This window comes from Pipra filicauda, unplaced genomic scaffold (genome assembly GCF_003945595.2).
Source record: "Pipra filicauda isolate LSUMZ 115617 unplaced genomic scaffold, ASM394559v2 scaffold77_size3566232_pilon, whole genome shotgun sequence".
Lineage (NCBI taxonomy): Eukaryota > Metazoa > Chordata > Aves > Passeriformes > Pipridae > Pipra > Pipra filicauda.
In genome coordinates this window covers 2,116,487-2,132,302 of record NW_024104953.1, presented here as the reverse complement: position 1 = coordinate 2,132,302, position 15,816 = coordinate 2,116,487, and the positions used below count along the sequence as shown (strand labels likewise).

Sequence of the window (15,816 nt, the reverse complement as noted above, 5' to 3'; positions counted from 1 at the left end):
TTTATTGCACCACAACTTCCTAAGAACAAGGCGTTAAAGAAAGCAGATGTTTCCATGTGTGCTTTTAAAGTAGATGTGAGCCCTGTCTCCCAACACGTCCCCTGAGCCCACAGGGACCATTGACTCTGTAAAGACAGAAGCATGAATTAGCCTTTGCAGAATCATAACTCTCACACCCTACAAAAAAAGTGAATTAATGCTCATTTTCCCTTTTGAGCACAACCAGCAATTGGCTGGAGAAAGTGAGGCTAGGGAATACTGAAATACATCTGTACACACAAAGGAATTATCCTGCCTCTCCTGCCATGCTAGGCCAGTGTTCAGCACATTCAAGACAGCTTCCAAGCAGCACACCAAAGCACTGGGATGTCCCGCTCTCACTCAACCAGTCCTTTTCCACCAGGTATTCCCAGTGCCCCCAGTCTCAGAACACAGGGAATCGTTGGGCTTCAATCACATGGGAGCCTCTGGCACAGAGTAGGAATAGGCAGCTCAGGGTAGAAGAGAGCTGGAAACTCTCCCAGAATAACAATAAAATTCAAAATGGGATTCACAGTTGTGAGAAATCACAATCACATGCCATTCAGCAGCCCAGTCATAGCCCTCCATCACTGGAGTACTGTGATACACGATCCCAGTTCTTTGGCTCGTGGAATCGCCTTGCTCACAACAGCCCTGGGCCTGGGAGCCTCCACCACTGCCTTCACACAGAGGTTCCCGTTGCACTTTGTGTCTTCCAATTCCTCCCAGCTGCTGAGCTGTTTGACACAATGCTCAGCACGAGGTTGCTGTCAGCAACCTGAGGTGCTTCACCCTCAGGGAAATGGAAACCCCACTCAGATACCTCCCCATGCCAGCCCCGTTTGTTGTTAGGCTAAAACCAGCCACAGCTATTTCTGAAACACTGATGCTCCCCAAGCAGCACTTAATGTCACTGTGAAGCTTTAAAATGAGACCTAGAAAACTGCCCTTGCAAGGATTTGCTCAAATGTAAACCCCATTGTACCAGGGTGGAGGATCCCTGAAGGCCAACTGTGTTATCTTTTGTCTAGAGAAAACAATTAGAAAGCTGATTTTAAAATGCTACAATTAAAGGCTTAATATAAATATATTTCTGATGGTATCAACAAGCTTTCAGACTTCAAGAAGCTCTTTCAAAATACCAGTGACTTCAAGCAAAATAGCGGGTTCTGTTTCCTCCTTCATGGTGAACAGACTACAGGCAATTTACATGCACTTTCTAATCTTAAAAATACTTTATCTGTGCTATGCATTGTATCTGCTATGAATTTCACACACAGACTGTAAAAATATACATAAAGCCTCATACAAATTTACTGTTCTGTCTGTAGATTCATGGCTGAAGATAAAGCACTGTAGTACAAAGGTTTGGGGGTAGGCACACAAAATCTGATGAGCAGGAGTTCTGTAAAATTTAATAGAATGTTTGTACCTGTATTTTAGATAATCAGATTACAGTGGGATTTCAAAATTAATTTGCCTTTCTTGGGCAGTTTTATGTTGTGTTTTGGGAATAATCACACAAAATGAACACTACAAATGAAAATCCTGGGTTTATTGAGGTCACTAGGGCAACTCCTACTGATTTCAATTGGGCCAGGGCCTCACTTTATGAGGAAGTCTTGGGGAGAAAATAAATTCAGACTTCTAGAAATGCAGCAGCATGCCAAGAAGCCTTTTCTTAATTTTATTTTGAACATGGTCAGACTGCCATCTGAGAAAGCAGCTCTTTTCATTGCCTTCAGGAAAGCAGCAGGTATTCCTGCTCCCACTCATTCCCTGTAAGGAATAGGCTTTCAAAGCCACTGCTTTTTACAGTGGCCAAATACTGTTGATGGGCTGAAGTCTCCACCTCACCCCTGTGCCAGGATCTCAGCTTCCACTGAGGGCTGGGCTTGAGAGGTCCAAAAAAGCTCTCTCAGCTTTCTTAAGCTTGTCCTGGGCTGTGGGATAACAAGTCTTGCTTATCAGAGGCCAGGAAATCCTGGGTTCCTACACCCAAAAGCTGAGCATTCACAAGGAGCCTGTTTTAGACAGGACCTTGTCCTTGTGAGGGGCAGAGGCTGTCAGCTCCTGAGGAGTTTCCAACTGAGTGGGAACAGGGAGTCCCTTCTCTACCAAGCAGGATATTTATTACCTGCAAGACTGAATTCAGCTCTTGGAGGCCAATTCCTCCTCAACCCAGAAACATGCTATCACTTTTTCCTCCCATTTCAAATTCCTTTTTATCTGGTGCAAACACATATGTGCTTCTTGCCTGTTTATCAAAGAATCTGAGGCTGCCAACAGCACCCATCTCCTCCAACATACCAACTTAGACTTCTAAAGCCAGTGTGGTCCTTCCTGCACCAAATCACATTGGTATCTACCACACATTTGAGAGGTGGTGTCATTAGTACAGTACAAGGCATAGGACAGTTCCTGCTTGAAGCCAGTTCCACATGAGAAGTGCAGGACACATAAGAGAACTTGGATCAGGAACGTAGCAGTTTGGTACCAAGTATTGCAATAAGAACTCTAACAACTTACCAAAAGTGAAAAGTTTGATGCCTGTAAACAGGCTTTGATCAGAATTTTGGATCAACTCTGAAGGTACTGACTTTTACTGGGGAAGACGTCCTCAATTAAATTTCCATGTCTATCAGACTATGGAGTACTTCTTATATTAGCTTAGTAACATCTGAAAGGTCTTGGAGATAGACATCATGGAAGTGGGGCTTCAGCTTCACTGACCACAGAAGTATTTAAAACGAAGCCTCAAATCTTCTGGAAGAAAATTGGTAAGTAAGAAAATAGTCAGAATTCTGAATAATACGATATAATTAACTTTTCAGCAGAGAACAGCCTCTTGGCACTAACCATGTCCTTTCTGATCTATCAGAGACTGAAAAGCAAGGCCTTTCCTCTGCCAACTGTCTTCTTAGAATAAACAAAAGAATCCTCCCCCTTCATCTCCACATATTTAATAATATTAATAGAACATTAAAATATTAATGCTACTAGACAAGGCCTTTCATAAAGCACATAAATGAATTCATTCACTCTAGCTCATTAGCTTAATCGTCAACCTTTTTACAATGTAACTGATTAACATTTTCATTGTTCTTCCTTGGTTTTCCCTTAGACTTTTGCTTCTTTGGGGATCAAAAGATCTCTGAATGCATAAGCTCAACAAATATCCCTACAAAACTGTACAACAATAGAGATAACTAAGTGAGGGCTTTCACAGCTCACGCTTCACAGATACTGCAGGAAACAATCATTTAAGAATCATTTTTATTTGTATGTTTAACGTGATTATACACATTCATGAGTCCAACAAGATCTGCACTGTGACATTAAAGATACAGTACAATAACATTCAACATGAGGTACTTCATATATTTATATATATATCTGTCCTTTATAAATAATGCTGTAAGCCTGCTAAGGTCAAACACTGCTTCAGCACAAACGGGTGCTGGGACCTGAAGTGAGCCGAGTTTATCACAACAAAAAAGAAACAAACCCCAAAACAGTTCAGTGCAATAAGAATGTAGAAATTAAAATGTTTACTTAAATACTATTTCAGATATGCAGAAAGTATATTACATTATACTCTCTTATCACAGATTCCTCTCACCAGGAAAATCAAAGATACAAGTAGCAAAGATGGCCAGGTACAGTTTAAGACAGAATCTACGAGGTGATCTCTATCGACACTACATTTACATTCCAGGCTGATGTGGCTGATGCTTGCAAGATGTCAGTCAATGTATTCAAGCTTGGATGCTACTGCTAAACCAACCAAATTCACATTTAGACACCTATTGAAGTGCCCTGATGTCCCAAGGTGACTGGTGCTGGCCACCTTCTTATATGCCAGTACTCGTTAGCATCAGGCAGTGCTCAGAAACAAGTCACACTGTGAGCATCAAATTGGGGTGCTTTTGTTTGGTCATTCATACTGGAAACGTTCACATGCACCAGCTCCTAAAACCTGGAATGGACTCAGAGGAATTAAGCCAGAGGTTGCTTTCATCCTACTTCGTCAAAAGGATTTCATAAAAGAAGCAAATAAGAATAATTAAATAACAGCTCATTTTTCTACAGATTACAGCTAGAGGGTATTCTGATGTCTGAACTTCTGTTCTAGCCAGTGAAGGTAGCAGATACCTCACCTTTGTTTACAGGTAAGAAAAACAAACAAACAAAAAAAATTAAAAGTGAGGACCCAAGTCTAGTTATACCAATGCAGTACTCTCTGACTTGTCCCACCAGCTGAGGCACCTGGGTTTTTTTCCCCAAACAACTCAGAATGCAGTTTGCATTGACAAGCAACTTGTCCATCTGATCATCACTCCGAGTAATTACATCTGCATCAGCCGCTTGCTGTAAGAAAACTTAATCAGCTGATTAGCGTCTTTCACTGCTTCAAATGGATCTAAATAAAAGGAACTGCTGCTCAGATGTTGTCTAAAAGTAGGGTGACCATTACCTCATCACAATCTTCGATTCCTTTTTGCGATCTCTTCAGCAACTCTTCCTCCACTCCATACCATTTATACTCTTGTCTATTTTCAGCTGCAGATCTAAATAAAAATAACTGGAGGTTTTTTTAAATCTCTCTCTGGGAGTTTTCCATGGAGCATTCTGTTTAGGTTTCACTAACAGCCTGGATTACGTACATCTGTTACAAAAAACCAAAACATTTCTCTCTGTATTTTGAGGATATTTACATTTCAGAGAGAGCTCTGCTTACACACACATGTACGTATGTATATAAAACATTAAGCACTAAGATGGATGAAAGGCATAAATCCTGCAGGGGAGTTTTTTTACCTGGCTCTCCTTTTATTACCTAGAGAGAAGATCTGGGCTTTGGCCATAAAGTGTTTGATGTCTATGCTCCAGTTTTCCTTACTTCAGATGGTTTTTCGGACACTGCAAAGATGTATTGGCACTTTAGGATGGCCGGGGGCCAGGATTCCAACCGTCCAGCATCACTCAGAGTAATAGCATTAAACTGGTAAGAAATCATATGAGAAAAACATTTTTATTACAGAACTGACAAGTGAATTTAGGGTTATGCTACATTAATGCGTTGATATACTATAACATTTATCTTCAGCCTGTCTGAAGAATCGTTTGGTCCCTCTCATTTCGTTAAAACGTACGCAACAAACACAACCCACTTCAGAGGTGAAGGAAGAATGAGATGCTTTACAACAGGTAGTGTGTCTCTGAGGAGCAACTGTCCCAGTGCAGTGGTGAAGGATTTGCTCATGTTTAAACAGTACCTGTAGTTCTTATTTATACTGGATTCCTTCCCTGATACAAGGAGTATCCCTAATATTTTCCAGAAATGATACAGACATACAACAAGAAGTTTTGGGGAAAAAAAATTCAGACAAGGAAAAGGTTCTGTACCACATAATCCTCTGATTGATGTGTAGCCATAAGCAGTTGCAAGAGATCCAACATTAACACATCAGAGAAGACTTCTTCCTCCTCACTGCTATCTGATAATATAAACTAAGTGTAATACGACCACAGTTGGGAATCTTCTGTCTTTGCCTAAACTGCAACTGGTAATAAAAAGAAAAAAAATCTCATATTACAGAAAAAAGTCCAAGTCAGGATTGATACATTCTGTTGTTTCTCTATAATCTGCCTCTACCATGTTTAGGAAGAAGAAAAAAAAACCACCCAAAACAAACAAAAACTTATCCTGCATCAGATGATTGATATTAATTCCCATTTATTTAGCAGAGAAAAGCCATTTAAGGAGCAAATCAATGTAGCAAAAACTAGGTCATGGGAGTAGAGTTTCAAGAGCTGCATATACAAGTTGAACACGTGCAAGTACTTCCTTGCCTTCAAGGTGGGATTCCTAGTAAATGAACTCTGAGGGTTACTTGCCAAGCCCACATCCCTTCCTCACTGTAAACATGTCCATGCACTGTGGACATGGTCAGCATGCTGTGTAGCTTCCTGAAAGATGCTTCCTTCTCTCCATCTTCCCCTGTAGCCATCCCAAACAGCTGGCTGCAGGAAAATCTTACAGTATGAAGGTTTAAAACCTGTGCTTTTTCCGCTTACAACTGAGGGACTTCTTTCAGCTCCCATGGTCAGAAGCAGCTTGGCTTATTGGAATCTCCAAAGTCTGCAGAGCAGACAGCAGAGAGAGCCATAAAACAAGGCTCTTCATTTTCTACCCCTACCTCCCCAAAGAATTACAAGCAGAAAGCAGGAAATGGAGAAAGAGGAAAGGGATCAATGAAGACAGTGTTTAGTGAGATACAAGAGGGGGATGTCCTCTGGTGATTCACAGGTGCATCAAAGAAAGGGTCAGCGTCACCAGCAAACAGGCACCCCTCTTACAAAAAGCCTTTAAAACTCACTTGTTTCCAAGAGCTTCCAGTTTAAAATACTACACTTAAACTTTATCACCAACGATGCTACAAGTACAGCAAGCCAGGAACTTGCCCACAGCGTTTACATATTCCCTGCACTGATCCCATATCTGCAGATAAAAACCTAAATGTCAGGAGGCCTGAACCTGACAGGTTCTTCATAGCAAAACGCTTTGTCTCCACACACTCTCATTCAAGCATAAAAGATGAGTTCGGGAATTTGCCCTCCCTGTACCCCCGTGCCGTTTGTACTGTCCGAAGAGCACTGAAACTGAACAGTCACCTTCCCACACTGCACTTCTGTCATTCCTTCCTGTCCAAAATAGCTGAGTTCGTTACCATCCAGAATCACGCTCGCTGTGTAAAAGGTGTCGGGCTCAATCTGCACCGGGTATTCAAACCACACGGGGAAAGTGTTACTAGAGCCATCCGAGAAGTATTTACTCAAGTTCTGGCCCAGGATAACTCCTTGTCGCTTGAGTTCAATCTTGGCACTGTACTCTGCCGACCCACAGCTGGAGCCGTAGAGCCCAAAGCCGGCGATAAACACTCTCTTATCCACGGCAAACTGGATGCTGTCACAGCGGCCCCGGTAGCGCCACTGGTTGCTGCGGTAAGCGCAGGACTGGAAGCGGTGGCAGCGCTGAGGGACGAGGCCTTTCCGGGGCTTGCTGACAAACTGCAGCTCCGGCTTCTTGGCCGCCGTGTACCACAGGAAGATGTCGTTGGTCTCGTTGAGGGTCAGGATCCCAGACTGAGCAGCGCCGTTGGCGAAGTCGTCCAGAGCCATGGTGGGGATGCGGATCAAGTACAGGGCCTTGCCCAGGACTTTGCGCTTGTTCTCTATGGTCGCCGTCAGCTCCTGCCGCTGACACTCCACCTCAGCCCAGTTCAGGGCCGCCTCGAAAACAACGATTTCTTTGGCATTCAGAGTCTCCCTTCGGAGGATGCTTTCAAGTGTCTGAAAATCAATGTCACAGAACCCCTCAGACTTCAAAGCTAGCTCGGCTTGGGCATCAATCACTTCCCAACAGCGCTGGGTCAGGTCGGGTTCCTCGAATAAGCAGCTCTGGGAAAGCAGCACACACGCATTCTTTGCACTCAGACTTGTCTCTAGGAAGTTGACACAGGCGCGGGCGAGATGAGGGACAATGTATTTCTTGGCAGCATAAAGAGTGGCCAGGACGGTGTCGGCAGCCAGATCGATTTCATCACAGTAAATGTACCTGAAATAAAACACAGGGACGTAACACTGATGCTTAATGCAAAAATGTGTCAACAACAAACTTATAAAAAATCATAAACAAAGAACAGTTAGATGGCTTCACATTAAAACTAAGCAGTGGTTTTAGGGAATATGGATTACATCTAAAATGAAAGTACAAAACAAATTCAGCACTCATGTAAGACTATGGAAGAGAATCTTAAACCTAAGGTGAATCCAACCTGCCATCTGGGGTACATGCTATGAGACAATGGCTATATTTACAAACCAGGGCCCCTCCAGCTCTGTGCCCCTTCCATACAGGCCGTGGCTGATGAGAGCCCATCTGCCCCTGGTGGGAGCTCCGTGAGTGCTACCCTACTTGGCTAACACAAGCCTGGAACATGTTACCAAGAGGATTTGGACTGGATATCCTGTAATGGTGAGCCATGATTTACTGAGCTGTATATACAATGCAGGAATGAAAACAAGTCTACAGGCAATAACTAGGTAGTCTAAGAAGATAAATCCTATTCCAGCATATCAGGTGCTATCCATTTTCTTTATCTCCCATAAAGAGTGGGTTGGGTGTTTTTAGATTATGGTTTTTTTATCTTTTTTTTTTTTTTTTTCAAACAGGGTGATAAAGTCTATAGGAAAAGGCACAAAACCGTAATTTTCAGTTCTTTTAATACTTGCAACATCATAACTCCACTAGCACAGCGTTTTCTCTCGGTCTCACTGCATAAGGAGGAAAAAAGCTTTACTGCTACGCTAGTGTGGTGGAAGAGATGAAGGTGAAATGCTATTTATGTGACTAAACTGCCGGGATTCATTGCTCAGAGAAATGAAGCATTGTACAGTTTGTTCTTTTCAGTATCTCATGCTTCAGGGCCCCATTTGCAGCTGGTGAATACAATGTGCTAAAACCATGCCAAATGCAATTTTACTCTTCACAGGGATAAGCAAGTCTTGATGGTTATGGCTGATAAAAGCGTCTTCCTCCAGAAGAGCTGAAGTTGTATGTGACCTTGTACTAATTAAAATTTCCTAGTTGGTAGGTTTCCCTACACAATGAAATTTTTGCAGAACAGATGTGCCTATAAGGTAGAATTAGTATCTACACTGATCTGGTTATAGTTGTAAATAACTATTTGTATTTTTGCAGGTGTGAGATAGTATCCTCCAAGCCCCACTTAGGAAACATGCACAGAGGAGATACTGCTCCAGCAATATAAAATCTAAGGGGTTACAATCAAAAAGAATACTTACACAGTGCCAAACCTGTTTTTAATCTTTACTACTTGGTTTCAGCTTATTGGTAACAACAAAGAACACTTCTATATATCACTGGTTACAGCCTTAGCTCCTTTACTGGCCAAAAAATTCCCATGTTTCAATTAATTTGTTTTTATGATTCTCCTCAATGCTCTCCAACTCTTCCCTTCCTTCTACTCCTTCTCTTTGCCTGATAGCATAGAGAGAATGATGACATCTGTTTTAAATTGAAATAGTACAAAAGTTGCAAGTTAAATATTCATGAAAGTGAAGAACTAATATCACTGCTTTTCAGCAGACACAGCACAGATTGGCTGTCAGCACTATCCCACACTTCCCACTCTGCCAACACACCTCCACTCTGGTCTGCAATTGCTGATATTCCAGGTTCAGCCTGTTCTTAAACTGAGGATTCTGCTGGACCACAGGATTTGATGGTTTAGTAACACATTCATCCTGGGATGAGATCATGGTTCTAACTTCAATAGTCAAGATCAGGATAAGATATAACACATTAAAGACACCAATTCAGTGTGTCAGTGAGACTATGTATTTTAGACTATGAGCTTAATCCTATTTTTAAAACTGCAGAGAAGAGCCAAGGCAATTTTACTGGGAGAATAATTAACATCTACAAGTCGAGGCACTATTTTCTATGGTACATCTGGCAAAACCTCATCTGATGTTTGTTGTCAGAATGCCCACTATATAGTAAAACACAAAAAATATTTATGCTGTAAGAATTCATTGTCTAGGGAAAAAAAAAAACAAAACCAAAACCAACAAGACATCAAAACCAAAAAATCCACAAAAACAAAGTCAATGTATTTTCTGACAAAGTTTATGATGCCGAAAAAAGTGTATGAAGGAGAGGGTCGCTTTGGGATAGGTAAAAAGTCTGCTCCTTCTGCAGCAACAGCATCGTGAGCCTTCTGCCATTCAATGCTCACAGCAGTTGCAAGCAAGCAACACTGTGGGATGATTCCCAGAGGAGTGAGGGGGACTGTGGCTTCCCACAAGCTCCACATGCACTGGATCCTGGGATGAGGGGAATGCTGCACTGCTGAGCAACATCCCTTTGCCTTTCCTGCACCATCAGGGCTGCAGATATCCCAGAATCTGCAGGCACAGGAGTTCTGCAGGTTCAGGCACACTGCATCAGGGGAAGGCAGCACTAGCAAGGTTACCTCAACATCCACGCAGACCATGAACTTTTTCTGGACTTTTAGCTTTTTAAATAAAAGCTGAGAAGGTGGAGAATCCAATGGTTCCGGTCATGCTCTCATAGACAGTTTCCTAAATTGCCATGGGCTAAATAACATACCAAGACCTAGATGTCAGTATTGATACTCTTCTACCAGGTTTGCTCTCTGAGCACATTTCTTAATGATAAATTCAGGGAGCATTCAGTTTTTATATGGCAAATCATATTTAGCCACAGTGAAATAGATTTGCTTTTCAAACAGAAAGGGGGCTGGGGGAACCCAAGTATCTTGTATTTCTGATTTGTAAAATTCAGCATGAAAGTAAAGCACAATTCTGAGCTCTGTCACAAAGCCAGAAAGACCCAAAGCAAGGATCCATCTCCCTGCATAATGTCATATCTTAACTTGATATTCCAGGTCTACAGAACATCTGCATAGCTTTTCCTGGCAGAGACTGATATTTGCAAAGAACATTTCTGATGTTCATGATAACCTATAAAAACTCTATATGCAACTTTGAATGTTGATCTACAGTGCCACTGAAATGCAAAAGAAAAAAAAGAAACCATTCTGTAATCACAAGCTAGTCAAAACAATCTGTGAAATACAATAAATTTCTAGCTAGTGATTATACCATTACATGCAAGAAAATCTGCAGCATATTAAAAGGATCACTATCAGATACTGATGTATTTTCTGAGGGGGAAAAACCTCAAAGCCATAGCATTTCTGTGATAGGTCATTTCTCTTTGATAATCAGAGTCTATAGATACATTCAAGGACAATTCAGCAGGGAATCTGCTTCATTATGCCCATTTAGGAAAAGACAGCATTTCTTATGCAGTTTGCAAGAAGAAAAATAACGATCATGTAAACTGACTGGTTCTCCTTGGTAGATAAAAACCCCTATTCACACAAACAGCCTTTTTATCACTTTCCAAATGCATCACGATGATATATGAGGAGAAATTTAATTTTCAGAGGCTATATTCAATAACTTGAGGTGGTTTTTCAAAGACCAGACCTGCATACAGCAAGTTTATAAAAGAGCTGGAACAATGTCAACATACAAACCCAGCAATTTACTGGGCTTGGGGGGGTTTTTGTGTGCGTGTTTTTAACTTTTCACTATGCCTGCAAAGTAGAACAGTTGGTTTGGGGTTTTTTGTTACAGCTGACAAATCTTTTTAGTAACTCCATTCCTTTGTGTAACGTGTAGTGACAAATCAGATCGATAGGCATTACAGTACACAATGTGCCCAAAGATCCCCTGTCAAAGTCATTATTTACAACTGCCTACATTAGGCTGATATGTGTGTGCCTGGAAGTAGAGGGGGAGAGCAAAACCAGGTGAAAGTTTAAAACAACAAAAAAAAGAGGGACATTTTAAGAGACTGCTTTCTTTCTGTCTACATGCAAGTCTAATACTTCGGCTCTGACATCAGCAGTGTGTGTATACATCAGGAAGGAAAAAACATCCAGCAGATGAGTGGTGCTTACTTCAGCATTGCGAGGAAAGCAGCAGGCTCAACATCTGGGATACGGATCTCATCTTTGTCCTCAGCAAGCTCTCCGTAAAACATCGCATGGAATACTGAGCTCCCAACAGCCAGGACGTACTGTTGAGAAAGGGAAATCTTATTTCATGCTTTAAATTGAAAGCACTGCCAACAAAAACTGTGGGAGAGCCACTCTGAGCATACTGGGCTTCACTGACAGGCTCTATAGACACACTTCAGTAACAAATGAAGTCCAAGTTAAGAACAAATTACATGTTTTCCCTGCATTTTACTCTCTTGGGCATAGATACATTAGCTACTGGAAAATCCTCATGTCCACCACAGAAGTTAACTATTTCTAGAAAATCTCAAGAGCACTATTAACCAGCTGCACAAAGGAGTACTCCCGACTTTGCTGCCTTAGCACAACAAATGTACAAAGGACAGACTATTTCACTGCATGCAGCCTTCTAAAACACAGAAGATACATCCCAGGAGAGCCAAGCCTCCCACGCCATGTCCTGGCGTAACCGTAGGAGCTCCCTCGGGCTCTCCCTGCCCTGAGAGCTCCCTCGGGCTCTCCCTGCCCGAGCGGATAATGCAGCTGCTGCTTACTTTGTGTCCTGGCAGCCGCTGGGTCCCACCTGGTGGCCCGACCACAAAATGAACATCTGCCATCAAGTCATTGTTGAACATCACTGCATTTCTACAAACAGAGGGAGCAGGTTAATTCGTGGTGCCCAGTAACTCTCTGCTTGCCCCATACCCAAGAAATTTAATGTCTTAACAACTTAAAGTTAGCAAAGAGAAGCAGGTCACGCTTCAAGGTACTTTACACATCATTACATCAATATACCAGAGAAAATGCTAAAACACTAAAATGTGTGGGCAGTGTGTGTGCAATGAAACAAACCCCCAAACTTCTGAGAACTTTTCAAGCAATGGAAAACTAAGTCAAGAGAATGTTTCACTGACAATCCCCACCAAGGTCTATAAGCAAATCTTTACAGGGATGCTGCAGCTTCCAGCAACATTTTTATTTACTCAAGACAAACAGCTGCACTGTCTGGAAAAGAGATATTAAAATATTTTCCATTACCCAAATGCTTGTTTCACACACACGGAGAAAAAAAAAAAACCACAACAACAACCAAACAAAATAAAACTGTGTTTTCTTTAGCAAATAAATGCATTCTGAACATTTTGCTACTTTTCACTCTTCCATTCAAAGAGCAGAAATAAACTGCCCTGAACTTACCTCTCTCTGATGGTTGGATAAAGTCCTTGCCAATTGGGTGCTGGAATAGTGTTGTTGTTATTGAGATTTTGCTGATGGTACTGCTGGACAGCAGTAGTATTAGTGTTGGCTGGTTTCTTTCGGGGAAAAATATCAGCAGCCATCTTCTTCTTCTTTTTGGTTTTCAAGGTAATGATTTCATAGCAAACTGGAGGCAATTTGCTGCTGCTACTGCTGCTGCTATTTCCTTTCTTAGAGCTCTTCTTGGACCTGTTCTTGACCGTCTCTGGAAGCATCAAGAAGAAGGTGAGACATTTCATGTTCTTTCCTTTCTCATCTACCATGAGTATACCGGTCTGTAAAGCCCGACAGCCTAACTAGCCAGGAACATTAAGGAATACACGTGGAAGCTGTTACACAGAAAGCAGCAGAGCTGAGAGTTTGCTTCTTTTCCAGCAAGACAAGGTGACCTTTCCAGCGCACCGGGTAAGGAACTGACTTTAAGTTTGATCCAGTACTTGAATCGTTAAATACATCCCCATCATTCCCGCCAGCTTTATTTCTCTCCAGATTTCCCGGTCAGGATCGCGGGGAAGCGCTACAGCCCGGGAGGAGAGCAGGCTCTCCGGAGGGGGTATGAGGAGGCGCACGGTCGCGCTGCCAGTGTGCTCGGCGAGCCGGAGTTGTGCGTGGAAAGGATGGGAGCGGAGTAGGTATCGCAGCCGTGCGGATGGAGCCAATGGCTGCAGCCAGGGAAAACGATTGGATTCGCGCACAGTGACACCTATTGTGGCGTGCGCCGCTCCCACGTTAAAGCCGCAGCGGTTGAATCGGCATCTCCTACGCACAGATAAGCAATTAAGTAACACACGGCACGGTTGCGTAAGCCAGGACCGTGTGTGTGTGTGTGTGTGTGTATGTGAGAGAAAGAGAGCAAGTCCTCCCCGGTGCCGCCTGAATTGTCACAGGGGGAGCAATAAAAAAGTTGGAATCGGGTAGAAAGGTGTATTTGAGTCTATATATATTTCTGTGGGAGCTATTTCTACGGACATTCGATATTAGCACGGCTCGGTTTGCCTCTGGTATTGCCACTAATCCCTTCTGTAAGAGTTCAGCAAAGCACGCTACAGATCTCAGAACCAAATTAAAGCGATCACGCAGCAGCAGCAAAGACAGCGACGCAGTTTAACAGCCCCTTTCAGCGCAGCTTCTGCTCCAGTGTAACATGAATAGAGATGAGGTCACAGCTTCAGCTTTAACTCCTTGTGTTTCCAGATAACGTAACAGCCTTTGACAGGGGTCCCAAATCACCGAGCAGTGCTAATTAAACCAGCTTACAGCCGACACTGGCTGCACCACATCAGAAGAAAACTTGTAGATGTGCAATCAGATTAAAGCAAACCAGAGTGAATATATTTAATCAATATTTCAAGGCATTAAATGAAAAAGTCTGAATGATTTAGAGTCTTGGGCAGACTTGAGATAAAAACATACTCTGATTTTACTCAAAAATCCTTTCTGAATATACAGAATATAAGTTATGCCAAGTGAAACATTTAAATAGGAAAGAAGACTAATTTTTGGTCATTAGTTTACTCAGAACTTAAATATGGATCAGATTTCTTTAATAGCGGGTCAAGTGCATAAAAACATCTCAAGTAAGCATAGCCACTTAACAAAAACAGGAAAATAAAAAATACTAGGTATGAGATGTCAACACATCACACCTTAAAATATTGAGGGGGAGATAATTAAAATATGATTTCATAATTATTTTCAAGTTTTAAAGAAAAAAATCCTCTTTGCTTTCAAAGCAAATTTAGCCACGTTTTGCCTTAATTAGTTTTGCTGGACTAGAGTACAACAGTGAAATTAAAGTGATCAAAGGTTGGTGGAGAGATCTCGCTGAAATCCCCGAGAGAAATCTGCCACTGACTTAAAACTGAGGGTATTTATTGAAATGCCACCACAACTGCTTGAACCACAGCTGTGGCTTTGTAAGGCACACTCAGAATGTCTTTAACTGTCTGACACTGTTGCAGGTATTCCAGAGATTCCCAGGTCTCCACGGGAAGGACTAACAGAACACCCTGGCAGTTGGCCATGTGCAGCCTTTGCTGCAGTGGTTGGAGACGGTGCCATTCCCAGACACACATCTGTCCTCTCTGTCTGAAGTCACTGCTCACGGAAGGGGGGAACAGGAGGAGACACATCCCTGCCTCAGCTGCTGCATTCCACAATCCAACATCTTACTGCAAAGTCTCCTTGACTGCTACTTTAAAGGAAGATGGTGGGTTATGCCTGGTGTAGCTGAAAGGCAGAGATATGTTCCTAAATACACTGAGAGGCAGGTTATGTAATTCCCAAAGAAATTATTTCTAGCGAGCTTTTCTTTCTCCTTCCCTATTTCTCCTTCTTTTTTATCTGCAACAGATTGATTTGAAAGGGAAAATAACAACCTAAACCATATTGAACTGCAGAGAGGGAAAAGAAGGGGTAAAGGAGAAGAAACTCATCCCACATATGGGATGTTTATAACTGCTCACAGCTGAGTTTATAACAGGGACACAGCAGGTATTCTCAGCACAGAATTTGAGGTTGTTGAGCTTTTCTTGTCTCCTTATGTAAATTTCCAGCCCTTCTAGTTACAAAAATAACCCTTTTGCCACCGCACAGGACAAACATTTCAAAAGGAAGGAGTCTTAAACAGAAAAAACACAGACTCTTCAGCAAATCTGGTTGTCAGCGCTGCAGTTGGCAGAAGGCGAAAGCTAGCAGGGGTTGGGAGATTTGATTGTCATTCCACAAATCCATTTTATAGGCTCCCAAAGTATATAAAAATCGAGGTCTCTGCACATTTCTTCAAACCAGTTGACCAGTACGAATCCAAAGATTATACACACACACCAGATAAGGTCACTGGGAGGCTACAGAAGAGGAAGGAAGAGAATGACAGATGGACTGACCAGTTAACTCT

General features: G+C 42.2%; 1 protein-coding gene across 1 annotated transcript; it reads right to left on the bottom strand.

Moving 5' to 3' along the window:
- Positions 1-3,280: 3,280 nt before the first annotated feature.
- Positions 3,281-14,196, bottom strand: BTBD3 (BTB domain containing 3). The gene is made up of 4 exons (XM_027747988.2): positions 12,861-14,196; positions 12,218-12,308; positions 11,604-11,722; positions 3,281-7,642 (listed from the first exon to the last, which is right to left on the bottom strand). The coding sequence occupies exons 1-4, from the start codon at positions 13,181-13,183 to the stop codon at positions 6,610-6,612; spliced, it is 1,566 nt and encodes a 521-aa protein (XP_027603789.1). The 5' UTR covers positions 13,184-14,196; the 3' UTR covers positions 3,281-6,609.
- Between the last annotated feature and the right edge of the window lie 1,620 nt (positions 14,197-15,816).

Bases quoted from the DNA above. Each gene is read 5' to 3' on its own strand.
- BTBD3 (XM_027747988.2), bottom strand. From the start codon at position 13,183: ATGGTAGATGAGAAAGGAAAGAACATGAAATGTCTCACCTTCTTCTTG. The intron at 12,309-12,860 runs GTAAGTTCAGGG...CTCTGTTTGTAG, and splicing joins TATCCAACCATCAGAGAGAG to AAATGCAGTGATGTTCAACA. The intron at 7,643-11,603 runs GTAAGCACCACT...GTTTTATTTCAG, and splicing joins GCTTTCCTCGCAATGCTGAA to GTACATTTACTGTGATGAAA.